The 22,869-nt window shown below is 45.0% G+C and overlaps 1 protein-coding gene across 9 annotated transcripts in view; it reads left to right on the top strand.

The window, feature by feature from the left end:
* The window catches only part of CASZ1 (castor zinc finger 1), a 292,054-nt gene that overhangs the window by 258,551 nt on the left and 10,634 nt on the right, over positions 1-22,869 (top strand). For all 9 annotated transcript variants that reach the window (XM_074560818.1, XM_074560822.1, XM_074560817.1 and 6 more), the window contains 10 exons: positions 1,827-1,991; positions 4,527-4,699; positions 5,451-6,319; positions 8,313-8,454; positions 9,645-9,708; positions 12,295-12,455; positions 15,859-15,981; positions 17,035-17,370; positions 19,110-19,308; positions 19,851-20,022. In XM_074560818.1, the coding sequence (XP_074416919.1) occupies positions 1,827-1,991; positions 4,527-4,699; positions 5,451-6,319; positions 8,313-8,454; positions 9,645-9,708; positions 12,295-12,455; positions 15,859-15,981; positions 17,035-17,370; positions 19,110-19,308; positions 19,851-20,022 (2,404 nt within the window). The remainder of the gene's footprint in view (positions 1-1,826; positions 1,992-4,526; positions 4,700-5,450; positions 6,320-8,312; positions 8,455-9,644; positions 9,709-12,294; positions 12,456-15,858; positions 15,982-17,034; positions 17,371-19,109; positions 19,309-19,850; positions 20,023-22,869) is intronic.

Raw genomic sequence — 22,869 nt, 5'->3', positions numbered from 1 at the left:
AGTGGTAACTACTCCAGATTTACATCAGTGAAACCAAGACAATAAATTGTGCTGCATTACAAATTGTGCCTGAAACTAGGGAATGCTGATCTGTTAGTCTGTCTCTTTCCCTCCTGCTGCCCGAGTGACATTGTGGCAGCAGTATCTGCAACAAAACACCCAATAAGACCAGCAGCAGTCCGGGATTTGTGGGGAAAGCGTGGGGGCAGGAGCCGTGTGCGATGCTGTAATGACTGGGAGAACTGCCAGGGTAGCGACGTCAAGCCGGCCGAGTCACATGCTGCGTTTGTTTACCCTCTTCCTGGGTCTGTGAGCTTGACACGGCCATTTCTGTGGTCAGGCTGCATGTCTGTAAGTGGGAATCCCAGAGTTTGCCTCTTTTGTGCATCAGACACAGCTCCAGCCCCAGCCCAGGAGACCTCTGTGTCTCAAAGGAATGAGTCTGACCACAGCAGAGGAAGTTGATCTGGATCTGCTGAGCTTGACTGAGGGTTTCTATTGATCAAAGGAGGGCTTGTCTCTGGGATGCCTGTAGTGGTCCTCCTAGCCCAGCATTTGGTAATCGAGATGAGTCTGTCCCAACTGTGACATGGATATCACTGCACCAGAAGAGAGAAACACAAAGGATGGAAAGACAGAAAAACCTATTACTATGATTGGCCTCATGATTATTTCCTAAGGAGTCTGGAAGCTGCTTGCAAAGGAGCTGTCTGGTCTCGCAGGGAATAAGGATTTAGGCTGCTTTTTAAAATGCAAATTATTTTATGGCTGAGATATATTTTAGAATAAGTAACGCTCTGTAATAAGTGGGCACAAATTAACGATGATTGGCAATAGCAATCCTGTATGTACGCCCTGGGAAATCATACCTCCAGCCTCCAAGGGATTCCTGTTGAAATCTATATCCATATATTCCCGTGCCAATACCAACGAGATTGATCAGGATTGATATTATAGGAGGAAAGAGTGGAAGCGATAATCATTTGTTTCCTATGAGGGAGACTGGAAAAGTTGTTAAACATTAGAATACAGGCCTTTTCAATTACTCGTCAAAATAAATGGATATTGATTTCTTTTTAAAAAAAATCAGATTTACTTTCCCACCTTCACTGTTAAATATTGATGTCTGTGGGAAATAGAAATGAAAAGCTTCATTTTAAAGGCACTTAGCCTGCTCTGACAGTGGGGTACCCCTTCTTACTTCAAGCAGGTAGAGGATGAAAAGGATATTCTGGTCATACAGATTTAGCTCTGAGTTCTACCCACCATCTTTTTCTGTGTCTGGAACAAAGTTCTGTGTCCCTGTTTTCCTAATAAAGCCATCCTACCTTGTAGGGGAGGCACAAGACTTCCAATGGGAAGATACTATAAAAGAGCGATGTTTCTCCCAATTTCCAGTCTGACATGAATGTGGCAGCCAGTGTCTTGCTAACCACTAGAGTGAATGATTTGGAAGTTTGCGTTACTCTCTTGTAGGCTGTTTAGTTCACTGGTTGCTTTCTAACTATAGCAGTTCTTGAGATAGTAGCAGCTAAAATTATGTTAGAAGAATTGCAGTCTTAAAGCTACAGGGAGCGTATTCTGGACATTGCCCCAGTGTCATGTTTGCAACTTTTCATGTGTACATACTTTCCCTTTACCAAGAAGATACATGCACACAATTCCTCTTTAATCTGACTTTCTTGGGGTGATTACTGCTGAGCTTTAAACTCTGGGTACCGTAAGTTTATTAACAACAACAACAATAAAAAAAACCACCCTGCCCCCAGGATTACTCACCCACTCCCATCACGTGTGTCTCACTGTCTGTCTCTGTATCTCTCCAGAGATTCACTAGTAAACAGGATGTGATTCGACATTACAACATGCACAAGAAACGTGATAATTCCCTCCAGCACGGCTTCATGCGCTTCAGCCCCTTGGATGACTGTAGCGTGTACTACCATGGCTGCCACCTGAATGGGAAAAGCACACACTACCACTGCATGCAGGTAACAGCCGGACTGGGGAATAGGTGGTAGCACGTCAGGCAAATGAAACGCCATTGTTCGAGATGTGTCTTTTTGGGGTGGGTGAAAGGATTCTTGAGCCCAACATTTCTTTCTTAGAGAGCAAGGGGCTGTCCTGAGGCCGAGGGGGGACATTCATAGCCTCTCCTGCTCACGTCTGATTCAGGCACCTATTTGAAGAGTCTGTACCCTGTCCTCACAGCACTTGCCCTGCCAAATGTTGGGAAGGGAAGCACCCTTCCCTGCTTTTAGAAGCCTTGTGGACGCAGTGAGGCAAAGCAGGGATCAGGGTTTTCCTGCAGTCTTGGACTTCACTTGTTCAAACAAGTCCCATTCTCTGAGGTTCAGGGACCTGTCTGATGCCACTGCATTGCCTTAACTCAAATGTGATCTGTTGCTCCCTTGAAATCAGACTTTTCTGTGACACATCAGCCCTTTAACACTGGGTTAATTTCCTCCATAATCAATTTCTAAATTAATTAAACTTTAATGTCACATATCTAGACTTAACACCCGTGGTTCTCGATCGCCTTCACCAGTGGTACTTGTCAGTGGTGTAGGCTGGGAGCTTTGTTTCAGGAGCCAGCCAGGCTCCAACAGCAGCGTGACCAGAGTTGGAGTTGCTGCATAGATGTAACTGTGACGCCTTTGCTGTTTTTAGACACGGACACGCCAGGTTGTTTGGGTCTTACCCTGCTCGTTCTCCAGAGTAGAGGGTTTGATATGTACTTGTTTCATTAGAATTGTGGCCTCAACCATTGCTATAAGAATGTGCTGTAGTTACAGAATAATCAGGCAACCCTTGGTGAAAGCTTTTCTGTTCTAAAAACTCAGGTCTCACTTCCTGCCCTGTCCCATCAGTTTAAGACCCCAGTTAAAGTCACAAGGCCATAATCACATGCTTAAGTGCTTTGCTGGGATAGACTTCAGCATATGTTTAACTTGAAGTCAGGTAAGCTTTCTGAAGTCAATGGGGCTTAAGCACATACTTAAATGTTAGGCATGCGCTCAAGTACTGTCCTGAATAGGGGTTGGTTTAAGCATGTGCTTACAACGTTTGATAAATTGGGAACTTCATGTGACTTTCTCTTGAGGACATTTTCTGTTATGCTTCCATAATATTGATTGTATAGTTCTCCAATTGACCAGGATGAGGTTTGTTTAATTTTTTTTAGGGTACGAGGAGTGTTTCACAGCTTTAAGTCACTCCAAGTTCGAATAGAGACCCTCATTTACACAACTATATATGGGTAATTCCATCCTGTGCCCACTGTCTTCCACTAAAATAAAGCCCATGTAAGCAGTGTCTTATGGAAAAGGTGTCTGAATATAAACTCTTAATTAAAGGAAATACTGCTTAAATAGCAGAATTTGTGCCATCCATCTCATGGGGTTTTTTTTCTTTATGTCCATAATTGGTGTGGATAAAATTCAGTTAGTTGTTTATATAAACTGACATTTTTTTAGGCTTTAGCACCAAGAGCTGCATTGCAAATTATTCCTAAGGAGGTTTTTGTTTAATTCTTTTTTTTAATGCTGTGCAGGGTCTGTCTTTTTTCAAGGTGTCAGTGTGGAGAGAGAGAGGCTCTTTTATATTGGAAATAGCTGGAGATCCTTTTTATTTTTTTTTCTGGGTATTTGTCATGGGTTTTGTTATTGCCTGTTTGAATCAACCTGGGCTGAACTAAGAGGTGGTGTTTTCGTTCTCTTCACTTCTGAGATGGTGCAGGCATTGGCACACATTGTGCTAGAGAAGAAAAGGAAAAAAAAACCCTCCCTCAGCAGGGCTGAGGACGTTTTCAGATTCCAGTGTTTTTTTACTCAATATGGCAAAGTTGCCCGCTTTACCCAGAGGAAGGCAGGTTTTCAGCATTCCGTCCTCATCACACCATTCCCATTTGCTGCACGAGATTAAAATTATTGAAGTGGTAGCCTTGAACAGTGACGGAGGAAAAAAAGTCACCAGTTCGCTAAGATCAGCTGAACATAGGGTTTATGCTTCGCTAGAATGAAACCTGTGTATTACAAACTCAAAACACTGGCCTCATGTTGCACCACCCTGCCTTACCTCCCAGAAGGACTAAAGGAGGTAAATAACTCATTCCCACTCAATTTCGTATTCCCCAAATAGATAAAAGTCCCACTTTGTTCCGTGTCACTCCAAGATAACAAAAAAGTAATGGCATCTGTCAGTGTTCTTTTCTCCTTAAGAGCAGGAGCCCTGCTTACTGCCTCCCTGAGCAGGCAGGATTATCTGTAGCTGATCTTTTATCCCTTTGCATCCTCCCCTTTTATTCTTACTGTTTCATGCCCAGAGAGCCGGGTTTTTTTTTTTTCACAACTGCTCTATCAGTCTCTAGATTGGGAATTAAAGTGATGACTTAATACTCCTAGGAGAAGTGCACAAATGGAACTATTAAATGTGTGTGTGTGCCGCTCATGTGTTTATTATTGCTGGTAATAATGGCAGGCTGTTAAAACGCTGTGCTGACGACTCCCTGTTTTGGCCTGGGGTAGGTGGGTTGTAACAAGGTCTATACAAGCACTTCTGACGTGATGACCCATGAGAACTTTCACAAGAAGAACACGCAGCTCATCAATGACGGGTTTCAGCGGTTCCGTGCCACGGAGGACTGCGGCACTGTGGAATGCCAGTTCTACGGGCAGAAAACCACTCACTTTCACTGCAGGTGAGACAGCAGGGAAGGGGAGGGATCCTGCCTCAGAGTTACATGGTCTGTTTGCCTCCTTCTGCCAAGTCATAAATTCAGGAGTATACACAGAGACTTGCTTTTCCCTGCTGTGACCTGAGTACTGCTCTTGAGAGAGCTCAAGCTCCAGGGCAGATGCGATTTCCAGGATCTTGCCACAGACCACTCTGAAGGTGGGAGTGTGATCTGGGGAAAGGTTACCCACTAGAAAATATGTTCTAGAATCATTTGGGAGAGAGATCACACTGCTCTCAGAGTTTGACTGAAGTAGGCCATTAATATCCTGTTAATGGCACTTCCATACCAGAGTTCACTCCAGCGAACAGTCAACCAGCTCATCCCTTTTAGGGCCAGGCTCTGTCTTCTGTACACAAATGCTCTTCTGTTGATTTCTGGTGTTCTCAGGAAGTGTAGGAAATCACAGTTTGTACCTTAGTCCCCTTTAGCTGCTGTTTTTGATGGAACTTTTAGTGGTGGGTGCCTGCATCCCCATGTTATTGTGGCTGTTCCTCAGAGTGGAGTGAGCTTCCCGGCTCTCTCACGTGGCAGCATTTTTGCTTGCCTTGGTGTCACAGGTTAACCCACATAAAGCTCCTCAACCCCTTTGCAGCCAGGGGCATTGTCTCATACTGGCCCCGGTCCTTATCCCAGAGGGAGGCAGGCGACAGCAGTTGCTTTGTGCTCCTAGACCACACAGCCAACCACCCTTTCCTCCTCGATGCCCTTGCAGGCGACCTGGGTGTACCTTCACCTTCAAGAACAAGTGTGACATTGAGAAGCACAAGAGCTATCACATCAAAGATGATGCCTATGCCAAGGACGGCTTCAAGAAGTTCTACAAGTATGAGGAATGCAAGTATGAGGGCTGTGTCTACAGCAAGGCTACCAACCACTTCCACTGCATAAGGGCAGGCTGTGGCTTCACCTTCACCTCCACCAGCCAGATGACCTCCCATAAACGCAAACATGAGCGCCGGCACATCCGTAGCTCAGGCGTGCTGGGCCTGCCTGCCTCTCTCCTGGGGTCCAAGGATAATGAGCAAGAGGAGTCCAGTAATGATGACCTTATTGACTTCTCCGCTATGAGCTCGAAGAACTCCAGCCTGAGTGCCTCCCCCACCAGTCAACAGTCTTCCGTTTCTCTCATAGTCCCAGCTGCACCCTCCTCCGGTGCTGAGCTTGCTTCCTCACAGGCCAGCAAGTCTGCCAACAGCATGACACCAGCCACCAAGATCTCTGGCCTGCTCTCCCAGGCTCTTCCCAGCAATATACCCTTGGCCCTGGCACTCTCCAACTCAGCACTTCCTGGAACAGCTGGATCCTTCTTCCCCATCATCCCCAGTCGGGTCTCTACACCACTTCCTGCCAGTTCTGCTAATCTGATGACTGCTGGCTCTTCTGGCACCAATCCAACATCATCTGCTCCTACGGATTCCTCATCCCAGGCCATTTCAGGATCTGGTGAGGCAGCGGCTACTTCTTCTACAGCTCCAGCAGCATCTATAATGGAAAGGATCTCTGCTAGCAAGGGATTAATCTCTCCTATGATGGCCAGGCTGGCAGCAGCTGCACTCAAGCCCTCTGTGGCAGTTGAAGCAGGTGAGTTACCCTCATCCCTTGTGCTAGTGGTGGGAGGAAGAGCAGTGCCCAATGACTTGGAGAGGAGCGAATGAGAAGCCACCCAGTTGTTCATGGGACTGGAGGTGGGGAGGGGGTAGTAAAGGAGCATAAATGAGAGAATAAATTCGGTTGTGTCCAGTTAACCCTTGAAGAGGGCAGTCTTGACATGGTTTCCTGTGGAGCCTGGCTATTCCCACGTGGCCAGAAGAGAGGTAGGAAATGCAGCTTTGCCCACAAATGGAGTAGGCAAGATCTGAAGGAAGAGTGTTGCCGTCTGTATTGCCTAGTTTGCTGTAGGCTGAAGAGAGAGAGACACTGTATTAAAAATGGAAATGAAGAAAAAGCTTGGCCAATACTTGCAGGCCATACAGCAGCCTAAGCCCTCTTCTGCAGACTGTATGGAGTTTTGGCTGGACCTAGTGGTGTTGATCTTGTAGCTCGTTGCCAGTTGTTTTTCTGGTCTGGGGGGGTTGGTTCTGGGCTCCAGCTCTGCTGTCCCAGCTGTGGGTTTGGAGACGGTGTTGTTACAGTCCACAAACTGGACCTTTCTCCTGTTCATTTCTTCAAGCTGGGCTTCTCTGTCCCTGCAGTTCCCTGAGCTGGAAGGGGCAGCAGCACCATGAGAGGGGTAAAAGGTGGGAATGAGAAGTTCCCTGGGGCAGGCCGGAGCTCTTCCGACTGCCACCCAGACCCGGGGCAGGTCAGTGCCTCTGCCCAGCCCTGCCAGCAGAGACACGGGGCTCCCTCAAGAGCAGGAGACCACAGTCTTCTGCTGAACAGGGTCAGCTCATGGTGGGCAACGTGGGGTTGTGGAGGGGAGGCTCTGCCTGGCAGCACCCCAGGGTGCTGGGCTGGACCCCAGGCTCCTTCCCCAGGGGTGGGAAGGCCGGGCAGGCTGCTGGCCCACGGGCGAGTGCTGGCCACGTTCCTGCTACCCAGGAGCAAACGAGGGAGTAGGACGAACTGATCTGATTAAAGAGGGAGGGGAACTTTCACATAGTTTTAGAATTATTATTTGAAAAATTGTTTCCTAAAGCAGAGAAAGGTCATTGAGGGAACTATTTTCCTTTATTTTTTAATAAAATGCCACTTGCTGTCTGAGAAGCAGCTCGCCGTCAGCTGTACTGCCGGAGGGTAAATTAATATTTTAGTCACTTGGGGATTGTGGAAAAAAGCTCCGCAGACATGTTCCTGTCAGCAACTTTTTTTCCCTCCTTTTTTCTTTGCTGTTCTTCCTAATTTTTTTTCTTTAATTTGTTATCCTACTTTCCTCCCTTTCCTCTTTTTTCTCTTCCTTTAATTTGAATTTTTCTTTCATGGGTTCAAGCACTAAACCTCCCCCCCACCCACCCCAAAAGAAAAAAAGAAGAATTCCCCCTTTTTGTGGGGACAACGTGACGGCGGTGGCAAGAGGTTGCATGGTTTGAACCAGTCCCATTGACTGTCACCTTCGATAGCCCTGACAGGGCAGATGCTCCTGCTGGGCACGCGCAGTGGCGGGCCGTCGCTGTCGCTACGGCAACACTGGGATTGGGGACGAGAAAGGGGGCTTGACTAGCAGTCGAAAGCTGCCACATTGCCTCAGCATTAACAGAGTCTTTAATAAACGCTTAAGAGGCAGCCCCGCAAATTAGTTATGACAGTTTGTGCAGAGAATCAGGTCTCCCCCACGCTCCTTCCGCCCTTCTCCTTTAAAGGGCCCATAGCCTGGACAACTTTGACATAATTTTGCAATAATTATCACTTGAAGAATTTCCACGCTGGAGTGGACGTCAGAACCCATCATGTCAGCTTGGCAATAAACGCTGACCAGCAATCCCAGCACTTCCCTCCCCCCACAGTTTTTCTTTGCTTTTTCCATTTATGCACTGGTGCTAGTGATTTAACTTACTTATTTGCCATTGTAACCTCATTTTAGATCTACATTTTTCATTTAATTTTTGCATTTCATTTCGGTGTCTTTCTCAATCAGGGAATGGACAACCAGCAGCTCCCGGACGGTTCAATCCAGTTCAGGTGAAGCAGGAACCTGCAGAGGCCATGGGATCGTCATCTGCCACCAGTCAGGACTCCTTGCAGGAGCACAGCTTGGACCTGAGCGTCAAGGATCACGGGTGAGAGAAGTGCGCAGGGAGGCACATGTAGTTCTTTCCAGCGTCAAGCTCTGAGAAGTTTCCATACCTGTAATAGGAGAGGACACAACATGCTGATGAAAGGCAATGTCACAGTGTCTGAGTTGGGCACCCCAAACTGTAGGCTGAGGTACTACTACTCCCCCTCTACTCCTCCTCAAGCGTACATTCTCCAGATGTTTTTTGGGCTCACAAGCACCTACTGACTCTTTGACAAGAGCCTCAGCTCTTGTGCTCCCTGCTGAAAAACTAGCCACTGGCAAAGCTCCTTCTTCACATCAATATTCCTGGTGGTACCAAGGGCGGATCGAAGGCTGCTCCAATGCCACACTTCAGCACACTTTTAGCAGGAGCATTTGCACTGATGTAATAGGGCACTGAGTCAGGTCTGAGAGAGGCACCTTCCAGAGAAATTGGACGCACAAAACAATTGGGTGTTGGGCTAACTCTGGTCTGGGTCTGGCATGTGCTAATTTACAGTTATCGTGACAAATCTTTGCACGTGCACAGATGTGAATGCATCTGTCTCGCAGCGCGTGGCCCACTTGTCCAGCATCTCCACTGAGAATAGGAGAGCTTGGGGATTGTCCTGTGGGGAGAAACCCCAGGGGAACTGGTACCAGGGATAAGTGAGCCTGCCCCACTTTGACCTTTGTGTACGTTCCTGTCCATACTTTATTTAAACAAGCCTCAGTTTGGGACCCCAGCACTTGTAGTCAACTAGAACTATTACTCATGCATGTGAAATACTAAGGTTGCCTTTCAGCGTGCATAACTGTGGCCATAAGGATTGTGTCCCTGGCAGTGTGAGTTTGCCATCAGCATCAGCCCTGCTTTTGTGGCATATTTTTGAAAGTTCTAACGGGATGGAGTAAACCATGGGGTGGGTTTAGTCAGCTAATAAAAACGCGTGATGGTGTGGATGCTGGAGGAAGAGGTCTGGACTGTTTAATAGCTGAAAGAACTAAATTCTGCAAACTTGGGGCCCTCTTTCTCTCCATCTTGGCTATCACGAATTAGAGTTTGGCTTGCCCAAGGGAGGGTGGGCATCATTCTCTTCCTCTGGATGCAGCAGGTGAGGAGTGAGGCAGCTTGAAGGGAGAAGGATTAATCTCAGTGCTCACAGTCCCTGTGCACATCTTAACTAAACCCTGTTGGTTTGTGTGTTCCAGTAATGAATCAAATGGCCACACAGTCTCGGCAAATTCATCTCTTTTATCCTCGCTTATGAATAAGGTAAGAGCCATCCATCAAACGCCTTTCATTCCCCCCACCAAGAGAAATTAAAGCTGCGATGGCGGGGAGGGGGGGGAAGAGATGCGTTTGTTTTTTAATGTTTTGCCTCTAATAAGATGAGTTTGTACCATTTAAATTTTGAGACCATTTTTCATCGGGTATAATTTCAGAGCCACTGCTTACGAATTAATTTAATGAACTGGCTGAAGAAATATATTGCAGCCTCTGACACCTTTTTTTTTTTTCATCCTTTCTAGACAGAGGAGGGCTCCGAAAGATTTTTGTTTTTTTTTCCCTTCATTTTTATTTCCAGAACCTGGCAACTTCTCTCTCGCTCTCTTTTTATAGTTACTCATTTTGTTTATTTACTTAAAAACATTTTCTTTCATTGGGGGAGGGGGAGGAGAATAATTTGTTTTTATGGAAGAGAAGATGAAAAAAATTAGAAGTTTTGAGCCAAAATCATCAATTTCTGTCTTTCTGGTGTGAGTAATGGTGTCCAACAGAGCCCCCTTTACCGTGTTCTAGAATATTTATTTTAGATAATGCACGATTTCTTTTTCCTTACTTTTTCCTTAAATTATACATCATCTCAAATATATATTTCCCTTTCACATGATAAATTCTACTGTACCAAGATTAATTTTGCTGTTGTATACAACTGCAGTAGAGATCAGGGCAGCCTTTGAGCCATGCTTTAATATTCTACTGTGTGATAGGTTTTACAGGCATAACTATTGCCATCCCCTTGGCTCTGGGCGTTATGTGCATCAAGGCCATAGAACCCTCAAGAAAGGCCAAAGTGACTTCGCCTAGTAATCTCTCGCCTCCTTTCTCTGTTATTTCATCACTCTTTTTCCCTGTGTTGTTAAATTTCTGCATTTATCCTTATGCCACTTTTCTCCTCCATTGGCTCTCTGTTACACTGGGCTTTAGATATTTCCTTTTAAACTTAATTTCTTATTCATTCCTGCATATTGTCCCTTTAGTCATTCCAAATAAGCATCTCTTTCTCTAGTGAGTAAATCTATTTAGTAAGTCTGCTGTCTGGGGTCCTGAGTCATTCTGAAGGCCCCCGCTCAGGGAAATTCTGTTTCAATAGATACTTCCCTTGAAAATCTCCAAGAGAACATGAGATTTAAGCATATGCTTAGAAATAAGCATTTGTTTGTGTGCAGCCTTGCATAAGATTCTTTATGTTGTGCAAAATAAGTGTACACATTTTGTACCTGTAGCACGGGTGCAAACTGTGAATTCTTCAGGTTTGTTCCTTTTTTTAAAGAACGAATGGGATTAACTGATGACAAACCAGCAAAGAATAGAGCCCGCTGATTTGAATGAGCCTGTTCCAAGACTGAGGATTGCAGAATCAAGCTCAGTGCGCTCAGGAACACATCACGCTTGCTTCTTCCCCTTGCTGCAAACGATTTCTGTTTGTGGAGGAATCCTTCATTATTAGCCTGGGAAAAAGAACCCTTTACAGAAACCGAACGCCCAACAAACACTGATGGAAAAAAGACGACCTGAATTTCTGACTCCAGCCATAAAGAGCTGGAGGCTCCACACAGCAGCAGGGGCTTTACCTTCAGGGGCATTAAGAGAGGCTCAAATAGCCAGGGTTCCTGTAGCAGATTGCAGCTTATTTAGGGGGGGCTGTCAGGCTTAATTAACTGATATTTATAAAGGGCTTCAAGATCCTCAAGTGGGTGGAGTTTATAATGCAAGTATTGGGCCCAATCCTGCATCTTATTCATGCTGTGAATTTCACTGTTTTTACTGGAGGTAACTGAGAGCACCACAAAGCAAGAAAGGGTCAGGGAAATTTTGCATTTATTCTGAAAGAACTTTTTCTCTCTAAGCACTCTTGAGTAACTTATTTTTTTCTGTCCTGCACATCATACACTTGGGCCTCTAAACCTTCTCTGTGTAGAATCTATTTGAAGCCTTTCACACAAGGCAAATTGTGAGTCCAAGTCCTGCTTTGTGGAGGATATGTCCATGTAGCACAGAAAGTGACAGAATTTCTTTACTGAAGTTAGTAAGAATCTTCCATGAACTTAAGTGGAGCCAGATTTTTTCCCCTGTTGAATCAGATTTCCCCCCTCGCACCCCCACCCAATAGTCACTTTAAAGAAGGAGACATCCCTGTGGCTGGGATAAGATGATTTTAAATAAACTGCAGCTTACCAGTTCTATCACTGGCTCTGTAGCGAGACCAGCATTTTGTAGGAGTTATAAAGGGTTATTCATGCTTAAGCCTGCACACCTTTTCCATACTCCAGGTATGTCGCTCTTCACCTCAGTTTCCCCACGTATAAAATAGACACAATGCTTCATTACTTTATATGAGCGCCATGAATATTAGATGGGCACCCGAGCACTTTGGGATAGTTGGGTGGAGGATGCAGAAGAGTGAGGTGTTATTAAGTTGTGCTGGTGCGGTTGAGGCAGCCTGTGCAGACTTCTTGTCTTCTCTCTTAATCTTCGAAGACGCAGCTTTCCAGGGGACAGTCCTGAGGGTGTCCAGACTGGCAGTGTCCACAGCTGTGTACTGGGCTTGATGCAGTGTCTATGTTCTTGTTCCAGATGTCCAAGACCAGCGCCAGCCTTGGCAACCTGCTGAACATTAAGACAGAAGGAGACGGCAGCCAGGCCGGGTCTGGAGAGCCAACACAGTACTTGGGCAAGGCAGTGAAGGCACTCGTCCAGGAGAAGCTCTCTGAGCCATGGAAGATGTACCTGCGCCGGTAAGGAGAGCATGGAACTGGGAATAGAGGAAAGCAAAAGTTATTTCCTTTGCAGAGTGTCTGGCTCATTAGTTCATACTTGAATGCAGAGGTCTGTGATGTGCTGATCACCTTCTGGAGTGCATTTAGTCCTCGGTTCCAGATGCCTGCGATAGCTGTTGATGTCCATTAAGAAATACCTGTCCATATAGAATTATTTTGCAAAGGGATCTTGAGAGCCAGCTACAAGCACAGATCTGCACATGGTATTGTTAGCCTGGACTTCATCTTAGGCTCCTCTTTATGGCCCCAGTCTGCAAACGCAGGGGACCCACGGCAGCTTGCTCTTAGCACTGGTCTTCTGTGGGACCATTTTTAGCTACTACCCACAGATCACAGAAGCCTTAAAATGCTTACTGTGGCATTTGCTCTTGTCATAGGAGCAGGCCACCAAAAAGAATCAGGAGTATAAGGGGTACGGGAACTGGGATTCTGCTGGTTTTATTGTAGACAAGGAGGCTCGAAAGGAAAGTGGAATGGATACAAAACTCACCCACACACAGACACGTGCACATACATGCCCAGACAGACACACGCTTTGAGCATTCACAGATACACCCAGGCAGACACATACGGGTTTGTGCTCTGACACAGATCGTTGCCTACAAATGCCTGTGGACACTTCGTAAATCACAGACTTCAGTGGTGAAGATTAGAAAGTCTTCTAGTCCATCTGCCCCTGGCCAGTGTGACATCCTTCCCTGCAGTCTATTTGCATTTTGTCCAGCCTAGTTTTAATTATGCCAAACAGCGTGGCTATTTTCTTGTCTCTGGGAGCATTATTCTACCACCTAACATGTTTCACTGTCACGATTTTTTTCATGGTATACTGCCTGAATTTCCCTTTTTGTAATTTTGTTGCAGTTCTCCTGGATGAACCACCACAGATAATTCCTCTCTTGTAGTTGGAGTTCACCCCCTTCAGATAGTCACAGACTTTTAGCATACCATTTAACCAAGCTTATTTACTTCCTTTAATCTGACTTTGTAAATTAGTCCCCTCAGCCGGCTGATCGTGTTGTTGCAGTTGTCGTTCTTGCTTTTCCCTGAATGGGTGCAGAATTGGGCTGCCGTTCCTGTATCACCACTCCAGACATAAGGAGCTTCCTGCCCCCGTACACGCAGCTCACAATTGTGCTACCTTGTTTGCATCTATACTGCATAATGCACATGGATCATGTTTGCCATCCGCTGTTACACAGGATTGCTTTTAACACTGCTCTCACAAGTTCCCCTATGTATAAAAACAGCCCCCACATCCAGATGTATTAGCTGTGTATTTCCAAATAGCGACTCTCATATTCTGAACCTGCTCCCTTCTCTTGCAAGGCCTCCCGGTGTTATTTTTCTCCTCCTGCACTGGTGTTGCCAACTCCTCCCAGTTTAGTATCTTCTGTGAATTTCATTAACACACTGTTTACTCCTTCTCCTACATTCCTAATGAAGATATTAAATAAGCTCAGACCTAACCAAAGTCATCCTTGCGGCATTCACAGGATACCTCCTCCCAGCTCAATATGTTGCTGTTTGTCATTAGCCTTTGTTTACGGTCCTTCAGCCAGTTTTCAATCCATGAGGTAGCATTCACATCCAGGCCAATTTGAATTAATTCTAAGCATATGCGAGACTGTATCAAAATGCTTTACTAAAATCCAAATATATTGCATCCCTTCATCCACTAATTTTGTAATTCTATCAAAAAAAGCAATTAAATTTGTCTGGCAAGATTTATTCTTTATAATCCTGATGCTGTTTATTGCTCATGGTTCCTTTATCCTCTAGATGTTTAATGATTTTCTCCTCCCTCTTAATATTTGTTCCATTACTTTACTGGAAGGAGAAGTTAAGACTAGAGGTATGATAATTGCCAAAGATCGCTTGTCTTTTTTTTCCCTGAAAGAATCAGTACCTAGATTTTTTTTTATTATTATTATTTTTATTTTTTGCCAATTTCCTGGTACCTCCCTCTTCTCTATGTCTTAAAAAATAGCAAACAGTAATGCAGTTTGTGAGTTGATTTCCATTGCACTTCAGGACATACATCATCCAGACTGGCTGATTTGTGTATATTTATATTTTCCAGTCAGTCCCTTTATCTGCTCTTCTAGAAGGTCTTCATTTTATCCCTAATTGTCTGCTTTGTCTTTAGTTTTCCTATCCAAATCAAATTTTATAAGAGGGCAGCCATTTTTGACTCATCACCTCCCGTTTTTATTGGACCTCCTTTGTAAGTACAATACCTCTTGTCCCTGATAGAAGAGCCCCTTATCTTGCAGTAACTTGGTTTCTTACCTCTTACCGCACCATTCTTTCCTTCGTCCTCTCCCTGCAAGCCTTAACTGACTGCACGTATTCTGTATCCACGGACCTTCCTTCTTCAGTACAAGTTTTTTTTCCTTTACCCTCGAATTGCCAAGAGTTCCCTCCTGGGACCACACAGGCTGCTGTTTGTTTCTTGCTTTCCTGCTCATCAGAGCAACTGTAGTTTGTTGTATCTTAATTATGCAAGATTCCCCTGTTAAGTTTCAGATCCTTCCTGCCAGTGTTTTTCACTTGATTTCTCGATTCCCTGTGATTCTGGAGTTTCCAGAAATCACATGTATTTGTGCTACTCTTATTAAGTCCAGAGAATCTCAGCAGTGGATGAGCAGTGAAACCCTGCTTGGTTGGCTTTGCCCTCTTGACCATTTCCTCCGAGATGACAAGAGGCATCTCTTAGATGATGGCTTTTCCTCTGGTTTTTGTATTGCAGCATTGTTTCTTCTGTACTTCAGGGATTGTGCTTTTCAGTATGTATGCGTACTAGGCTGTAACTGCTATATAGGCGATACTTCGTCTCTCCCATCTATGGGATACCCTGTTGTTTCAAGGTGGGGAGCGGGCAGATTTTGGATCTAGATTCCCTTGAACCACTGTTGTTTCTTCCCTTATGCTACTCCCAGTAGATTGAAACAATAAAAAAACCCAGAAGACCTGTAATGTTTTAGCAGTGTCCTCTTGGTCTGTATTTCCCTTAATTTTCTAACCTTTGATCACTCCTCAGAGCCTTGGATTTGTACATAGTTGCTTAAGAGCACTAGTGATTTTCATCTTTTGTTTCAGAGTGGTTCTGTATTTTGCTTACACTAAAAGTGAATGGGAGTTTCTCCGTCAAGTTCAGTTGGAGAGAAATTGGATTTTTGTTCTGCATGTTCAGATCTATATAGCAGGCAATAATCAAGCAACAATGCCAGCAGTGCTGTTTGTGCAGCAGGGACAGTGACATTAGAATAGTAGAACTGAAAACCAAAGAAAATATGTCTGTTCCCACGCTGCGTCTCTTCTGGGGCCTTCCATAAGATGCCTGTTTGTCTGCTTTGGCCAGGTTTGGTACCAAGGATTTCTGTGACGCACAGTGCGACTTTCTCCACAAGGTGCATTTCCACTGCGTGGTGGAGGAGTGCGGTGCCCTCTTCAGCACCCTGGATGGAGCCATCAAACACGCCAAGTGAGTCGGGGAGCGCGGGTCTGGGGGACCTCGGGAGCCCGCCACAACATGCATGCTGCAGGACAGGAGAGACCTTACTGAGGAACTCTGTGCAAGAGCAGGAACATAGGCAGTCCTCTGTGCTCAGATAAAATTTTTGCAGAGCACTATGTACTCTTTAATTTTGTTTCACAATAAACACACTCAACTTGTGAAAAAGTTTCTCACAGTGTTGGCAAGGCTGAGAACTGGACGTTTGTGTTTTTTCCATAGCCTACTTGACAGCCTGTATGTTCGAGGAGACCCATATTTCTCACAGCACACAAATACACTATACAAAGAAATAAGAAAATACGAGAGGGAGAAGATCCTGTTAAACCCAACCATTGTCACAGGACACAGACATTTTCTGGAGTAGACAGCTCCCCATCAGTGCAGTACAGAAAACATTTTATTGTTCTTTGTCTTGTCATGACAAATCTCTTGTAACAAGTTTTCCCTAGCCCTTAGTTTATATGGTTTTGTTTTAAAGAGGTTCACCTTTCATGTGGGTAAGGATCTTGAAATGAAGCAGTCAAACTGTCCGGCCCAACAGCCCCTCTTCGCACCTTGCCATGGTCTATATTGTAAACCCTTTGTCGTTTCACATAATTTTGGAAAGCAGCAGACAGCCCAGAGTTTGGTAGCCAGAACTGCAGGCTAGATAATATGGCCTATGTTACAGAGACTCTATAGCATGCTCAGAACTCTAGATGACTCTTGGGTGAAGAATGAATTTCCGATATGCTCCCACTGTTACAGTGAGGGAACTAGCAAAGAAGGGGTGGGATTCTTGCATCTCTCTGATTTCAACACGTTTTTGCACCTCTCTGTCTCCACCCCTCTTAATGAATTCCATTTTCTTCACAGACAGTCTAGGAGGCCCTTAAATCTTTCCACAAAGTTGACAGAGCCCCTTTTAGGATTTAACCTCAACTAATTTGTTTGCAGACTCCTGCCACATTCTTGTTTATGTTTAATCCAGTTATTGCAGTGGTCAAGAATTTATGTCTGAATTACATTGTCTTTTTGCAGTTTTCACTTCCGAACTGAGGGTGGAACTGTGAAAAGTAACTCTGAGTCTCCCTTCTCAACTGCTACTGAGAATAAGGCTTCACTGGCCCCTTCATCACCGTCTGCTACTTCTGTCACCATGGCAAGTGCTCCTGCCCTCGACGTGCCCACTCCAAGTCCAGCTACTGTGCCCTCTGCCCCCACACTGCTAGCTTGGAAGCAGCTGGCTTCAACCATACCCCAGATGCCTCAGATCCCAGCATCAGTGCCTAACCTGGCAACTTCACCCTTGGCAACAACTTCCCTGGAGAATGCCAAGCCTCAGGTCAAACCCGGATTTCTCCAGTTCCAGGAGAAGTAAGTTGTAGATGATGCTTGTCTCCTTATGTCCTCCCCAGCCTTGCAATCCCCTCTTTACTGCTCCTCAGAGCTGAAGTATTATATCTGTATTCACCCATTGAGAGCCCTTCTATCTAGAAAGTACTCCAGGCTTTATCTCATGGAAAGTTTATTTCTATAAAGTCTAGAAAATAGCTTCAGTTTTCCTAGGAAAAAAAACAGGATTTTTGAGTACATTTAGGAGCACTTTTAAGTACAAGTTGAGAGGAGAAATAAACGTGCTGACATATCGCTGAAGCCTTTTTTATACCTCATGAGAGGTGGACAGAAATACATGCGTGTTTGCGATATTTTTGACACTGAAGGCTACAGAGGAAGCATAGCATCTTAAAGTTTTCAGCATGACACCTGACAAGCCCACCTCCAGATCTTGCTGCAAGTCTGAGACTTACCATGAGTTTCTGGAGTTGAGCAAAAAATCAGTGGGCCGCTGAGTTGCTCAGTCATGCAAAGGTGAGGCGTTAACTGCAGCAAAGTACACAGAACTAACCAAGAGTAGGTGTTTACAGATTGCTGATCAGGAACCTTGCTGGATTTCTCCTGGATTTGTCCCCAGTGAGCTTTGTGGCCTTTTCCTAGGCATGCCATCAGTAACTCGGTGTAATACAGCTTCGTTACTTATTTCTTTTCAGTGAAGAAGGCTGGAGGGTCAGATGGTAGAGGGGACAAAAGTGCTTGGACTCTGCCTTACCAGGAATGGGTGTCTCAGCTGCTCAAGGAATAGGGAACAATTCTCTCTCACTTCAGATTTGTCAGAGTTTTGCTGTCCTGGCTGAACTTCTGTACAAGTGTAATGAGTCTCCTTAAATTCTGTGCCTCTGGTTTTGTAGTGTTAGTTTACAATGCAATTCACAAGGGAGGTGTCTGGCAGAAGGTAACGTACCTTGCTGAATTTCTTTTAAAACGTTAAAGAAGTTTCACAGTGTTGCTGTGATGATGGTGTTATTTCTGTTACACAGAGAGAAAGAGGCACAGAAGTTATGTGGTTTACGGCAGGACATGGGAGGCCAGGATCACCTCAGGCATTACACCTTAGTTATTCAGGCTGGTGGAGTATCAGTCTCTGGGTCCTATATTGACGGTCATTTGTCTGCTTTCAAAGAATTGTAATAATTCTGTTTCACGTGTCTGAGTAGGTACTGTTGGGTACAGTGCTTGGGATCCAAGAGATCAATGTTCAGCTACCTCCGATCTGACCTCTGTTCATGCAGCCAGAAATCCATGGAATGGGTGAGGGGAGTAAGGTACCAAACCATTTAGCTGATTAAATAGGCCACTGCTGATTCTGTCTAATGAGGGGAAGCCCTGGCAGCCTGCAGTGTGCGTGCCTAAGAGTTTCATTCCGGTTACACAAAGTCAAGATGGGAGACACTGTGTGAATCCATTGAGATAAGTACAGGCAGAAAGGGAGAAACAGCGTCCACCCAGATCTTGAGAGAGCTTTAAGTTGGAAGACTACAGACCCCAGCATGCATTGCTGTATTTTAATAATCTTAATCAAGAAAGCACACTAGCTTGGTGGAATCACAGTAGTGTTGCCAGCATCAGTTTTACGAAAGAGGAAGGTGGCTATGGGAAATACGTAGGCCATGTTTGGAACAGAGGCTTCAGATGGGCTCCCCTTGAATTAAATTTTGGCAAAGAAACAAATGTGTGAAATGAGTGAAGGTGATGATTGGGTTTTGGATGTATTCCAGCGATCCCTGCCTGGCAACGGACTGCAAGTACGCCAACAAATTTCACTTCCACTGTCTCTTTGGGAACTGCAAGTATGTGTGCAAAACCTCTGGCAAAGCAGAATCCCACTGCCTGGACCACATCAACCCCAACAATAATTTGGTGAATGTGCGAGACCAGTTTGCTTACTATTCACTGCAGTGTCTCTGTCCGAACCAGGTAAGAGCAATTCCAAAGCAGTGTTCCAGCCCGAGTGTGCGCGCGGGAGATGAAAAATAGGAAAGAGCAAGTCGATACCCAACAGGAAGTGAAGCCGAGTGTTTCGTTCCTGGTCTAACTGCAGAACCATGGAATAGTCTTCATTAGTGTCCTAGCAAAATGTTTTCTTTAATCAAATTGAAAATCTCACTGCTTTTATGTTTCTTTGACTTGGGTGAAGTGCACAAGGCAACTAGCGTGATCTAAGAGACACAAGATGAAATAAAATAAAAATCTATGATGAATACCAGGGAAAGCCACGAGTTAGTTTGGGATATTTCAACGTAGAATAGTGCAATACAGAATACCTGACAGCCATACAAAATCCACGACAGGGGACAAGTTTGCACTGGAGCTTGTGGAAGATAAAATGGATGCAATCTACACTATCAGCTCAGGCCTCTCTCTCGATTGTCTCAGAGGGACAGCATTAGTAGCAGGCAGATGCGAGCGCACTTGTTTTAGATATGCTTAAAGCGACCTCCCTGTTTGCTCCTCTCTAGCACTGTGAATTCAGGATGCGAGGGCACTACCACTGTCTTCGTCCTGGCTGCTACTTTGTGACTAACATCACCACCAAGCTGCCCTGGCACGTGAAAAAACACGAGAAGGCAGAGAGAAGGGCAGCCAATGGCTTCAAGTATTTTACCAAGCGAGAGGAGTGTGGCAGACTAGGTGAGTTTTCTTCTCTTTCCCCCATCACCTTTCTCATGTGGTCTGTCCCATGTCCAGGTGAAGAATGCCATGGGTTAGAGCCGCGAGTTACGCTTAAGATGTTTGGTCATTAAAGGACTAAACAAGAAATGGAACCAAACAGAAAGCAGTTGCTGATCTGCCTGAGTTGAAGCATGTTTTCACAAATAGACGCAAGTTAAATGGATAGAAACTGTAATATAGAGGATTTTATATATACATATTTATATATATATATATTTGTTTGGAGATATAGCTTCCCCTTTGTTTTTCCTTTTTATCTAATTGTCAAGGCCAGTTTCTTTGTTTGTTTTTTTTTGTACTTTTTTGGGCCTACTGCTTGTCTTGGGTGGAGTTCAAGGGTGCTGTAAGTGCACCTGGAGTGAAAAAAAGCATAGGGGAAGCGCCTGCTCTCATGAGCGTCTTGTGCAAAAGTCTTCCTGCGTCAAGGAAGTTGCTGCTTTGCCTGATTCCAGGCAGCTTCAAATGAAACTTTTTTTTTTAGCCATTGCCAGTGCAGCATAATGAAAGCCAAAGGACAAATAACCGGAGATAGCAGTATGGAGCATTCAGTGACCTACTCCCTTCTCCTCCAAAGCCATTCTCCACAGCACTTGTGAGCAGCAGGGAATACAGCACTGTGTCTTTGTGCCAGCCTCCCACCAGCGCCCGGCCTAAGGAAACACCTGAGATGGGGCACAGCCTCCGACTGGGGCTTGCCCACTGGCACAACTGTTAGCAGCACTGCTGTGCTTATTAAATCTAATGCCTCTAGTATAAAGCTGGTAAAACAAGCACAGAAAGAAGACTGCTTTCCCAGGGAGGTATCTAGAGCTGAGAGCCAGGGCTCTGAACTGGGGGGAATCCCTAAGGATCGCTCCAGCATAGCTCTATCCTGAACTGCCTGGGATTCACTTAACCCTCATAGTTGCGTGTTGGCTTACCAGTATCACAGACCCAGTCTTCCCTATTGCTTCTGGTGGGAATAAAGGCTGAAACAAAACAGGGTTCACAATAACACTCCCGGGTGCTGTTCTCTCCTATTGCAGGGAAACAGCCGCAATAACCAGAACCAAACTTATTTTCAGGTTTGAATACATGAAGAATTTGTACCCAAATGGTAGCTTGTTTGGGGTAACCAGGGTAATGAGTGTCAACACGCCACAGCCAGTACTTACCTAGGTCTCATTTACACATGTCAGTAGATTCAGCAGTTGCTGTTATTTACTCAGCGTTAGGTGTTTCAGGTGATAGCAGGGGCTAGACAAAGCAGGACAATGATATATGACACCCAGCCTACACGGATGCCCTGGCAACAGGCGAGCCTTCACCTGCCCTTTGCTGATACTGTTTCGGTCCCGCCAGCACTGTTTGTTCTCCATCCCAAAGAACAGCACAACGTGATGGGGAGGGCAAATGAGGTGGAGCTGTGGGGGAGTGCGATACCTAAACAAACATAAACTTGGCGTGCACATAAAACGCTATCTGTGAGCTAAAGATGGGCTGGGGTGATTCGGGAGCTGTTTGGCAGCGAGGCATCTACAGGCTGCGCATGTGTCAGCAGTGTTTATTTTTGGGAGTGATGTGGTACATGCATCCAGCAATATGTACGTATGCCTATAGGTTGGGCTTGCCATGCAATAAACATACATTTAACCAGCGCTCTGCATTTGCAGGCAGCACGATGGGATGGTGTAGCTGGATGTGTTGGTGTAGGTGTATATGGTTACACCAACATGTAAATGCATGTCTACTTCTCTGTGCTTTTTACGTTGTGTATGCGTATATAACAGGTGCAGAAAGCACTGGCCTGCTTTAAGGGCTGTGACTGTTTCTGAACAAATGCACACACACGATAGATTTTTATATGTATGTTTGTGCATGTATAAATACATACATGTGTGTATGGGTGGGGAGGGAGAGAGAAAGAGATATGAAAAATACGTAGGTGTGTAAGTAAAGGTGGATGGATGTAGATAGATGAGTATAACTGAGCCGGTCTGTATCTGTGTGTGTGAGGGTATGGACAAGGGATGATAGAGAACAGACAGAACCTGATTATTGATATAGCTGTGCTTTAATTGCAACAAGCCATTATTTATCAGCTATAGAATGTAGCTGTTCAGGATTGTCTGTTAATGAGATGTCCCAGCATGCATGGCACTACCCATGAGGAGCAAAATGTGTCAAGTGCTGTATGCCAGAACCCACATAAATTGCTTGTTTAGTAGCTGCCCCTATTACACAACAAATTTGGAGTGGCAATAAACACCTCCTGGCTCATTTCTATCTGACCAGAGAGCATACACTGTGCAGAGCTACAGCTTTTAAGAGACTACTTTTCTGAGAACACAGTTAAAGGAAAAAACAGAAGACAAACCTTTCATTTCTAACCTACTTGTGAGTGTGTATTTTTAGTTGTAACTTCTGTGATACAGTTAAATGTCTTAGGTTTGTTCTCTTTTTAAAGGAAAAGGCACTAGCTAAGACTGGACAGCGTTAGGGACTATTAGATGTAATGGTAATATTCCTTTCTTTATAACACAACAAAGAGGGATGGGACTAGTCTGCAGCTCAAGCTCACTTCTTAAGTCTATGTACACTGTAATCCACTCTTGCAGTTGCTCAGCAGGCAAAAGATCAAAAGATTATGTTTTTTTTTCATTCAGGACTGTTGCTGAAGAACCCATGATCTTGCAGATTGATAGTCTAGGGATAGATTGGGATAGAATTCAATTGGGATAGAACCCAATTGAAGACTGATAATCTTCAATCCACCAGAAATCCACGTAGCAGCAGCCTTGTCCTGTCTCCCGATCATCTTCCCTA

This window comes from Larus michahellis, chromosome 16, assembly GCF_964199755.1.
Source record: "Larus michahellis chromosome 16, bLarMic1.1, whole genome shotgun sequence".
Taxonomy (NCBI): Eukaryota; Metazoa; Chordata; class Aves; order Charadriiformes; family Laridae; genus Larus; species Larus michahellis.
This window is presented reverse-complemented; position numbering and strand designations above follow the sequence as displayed.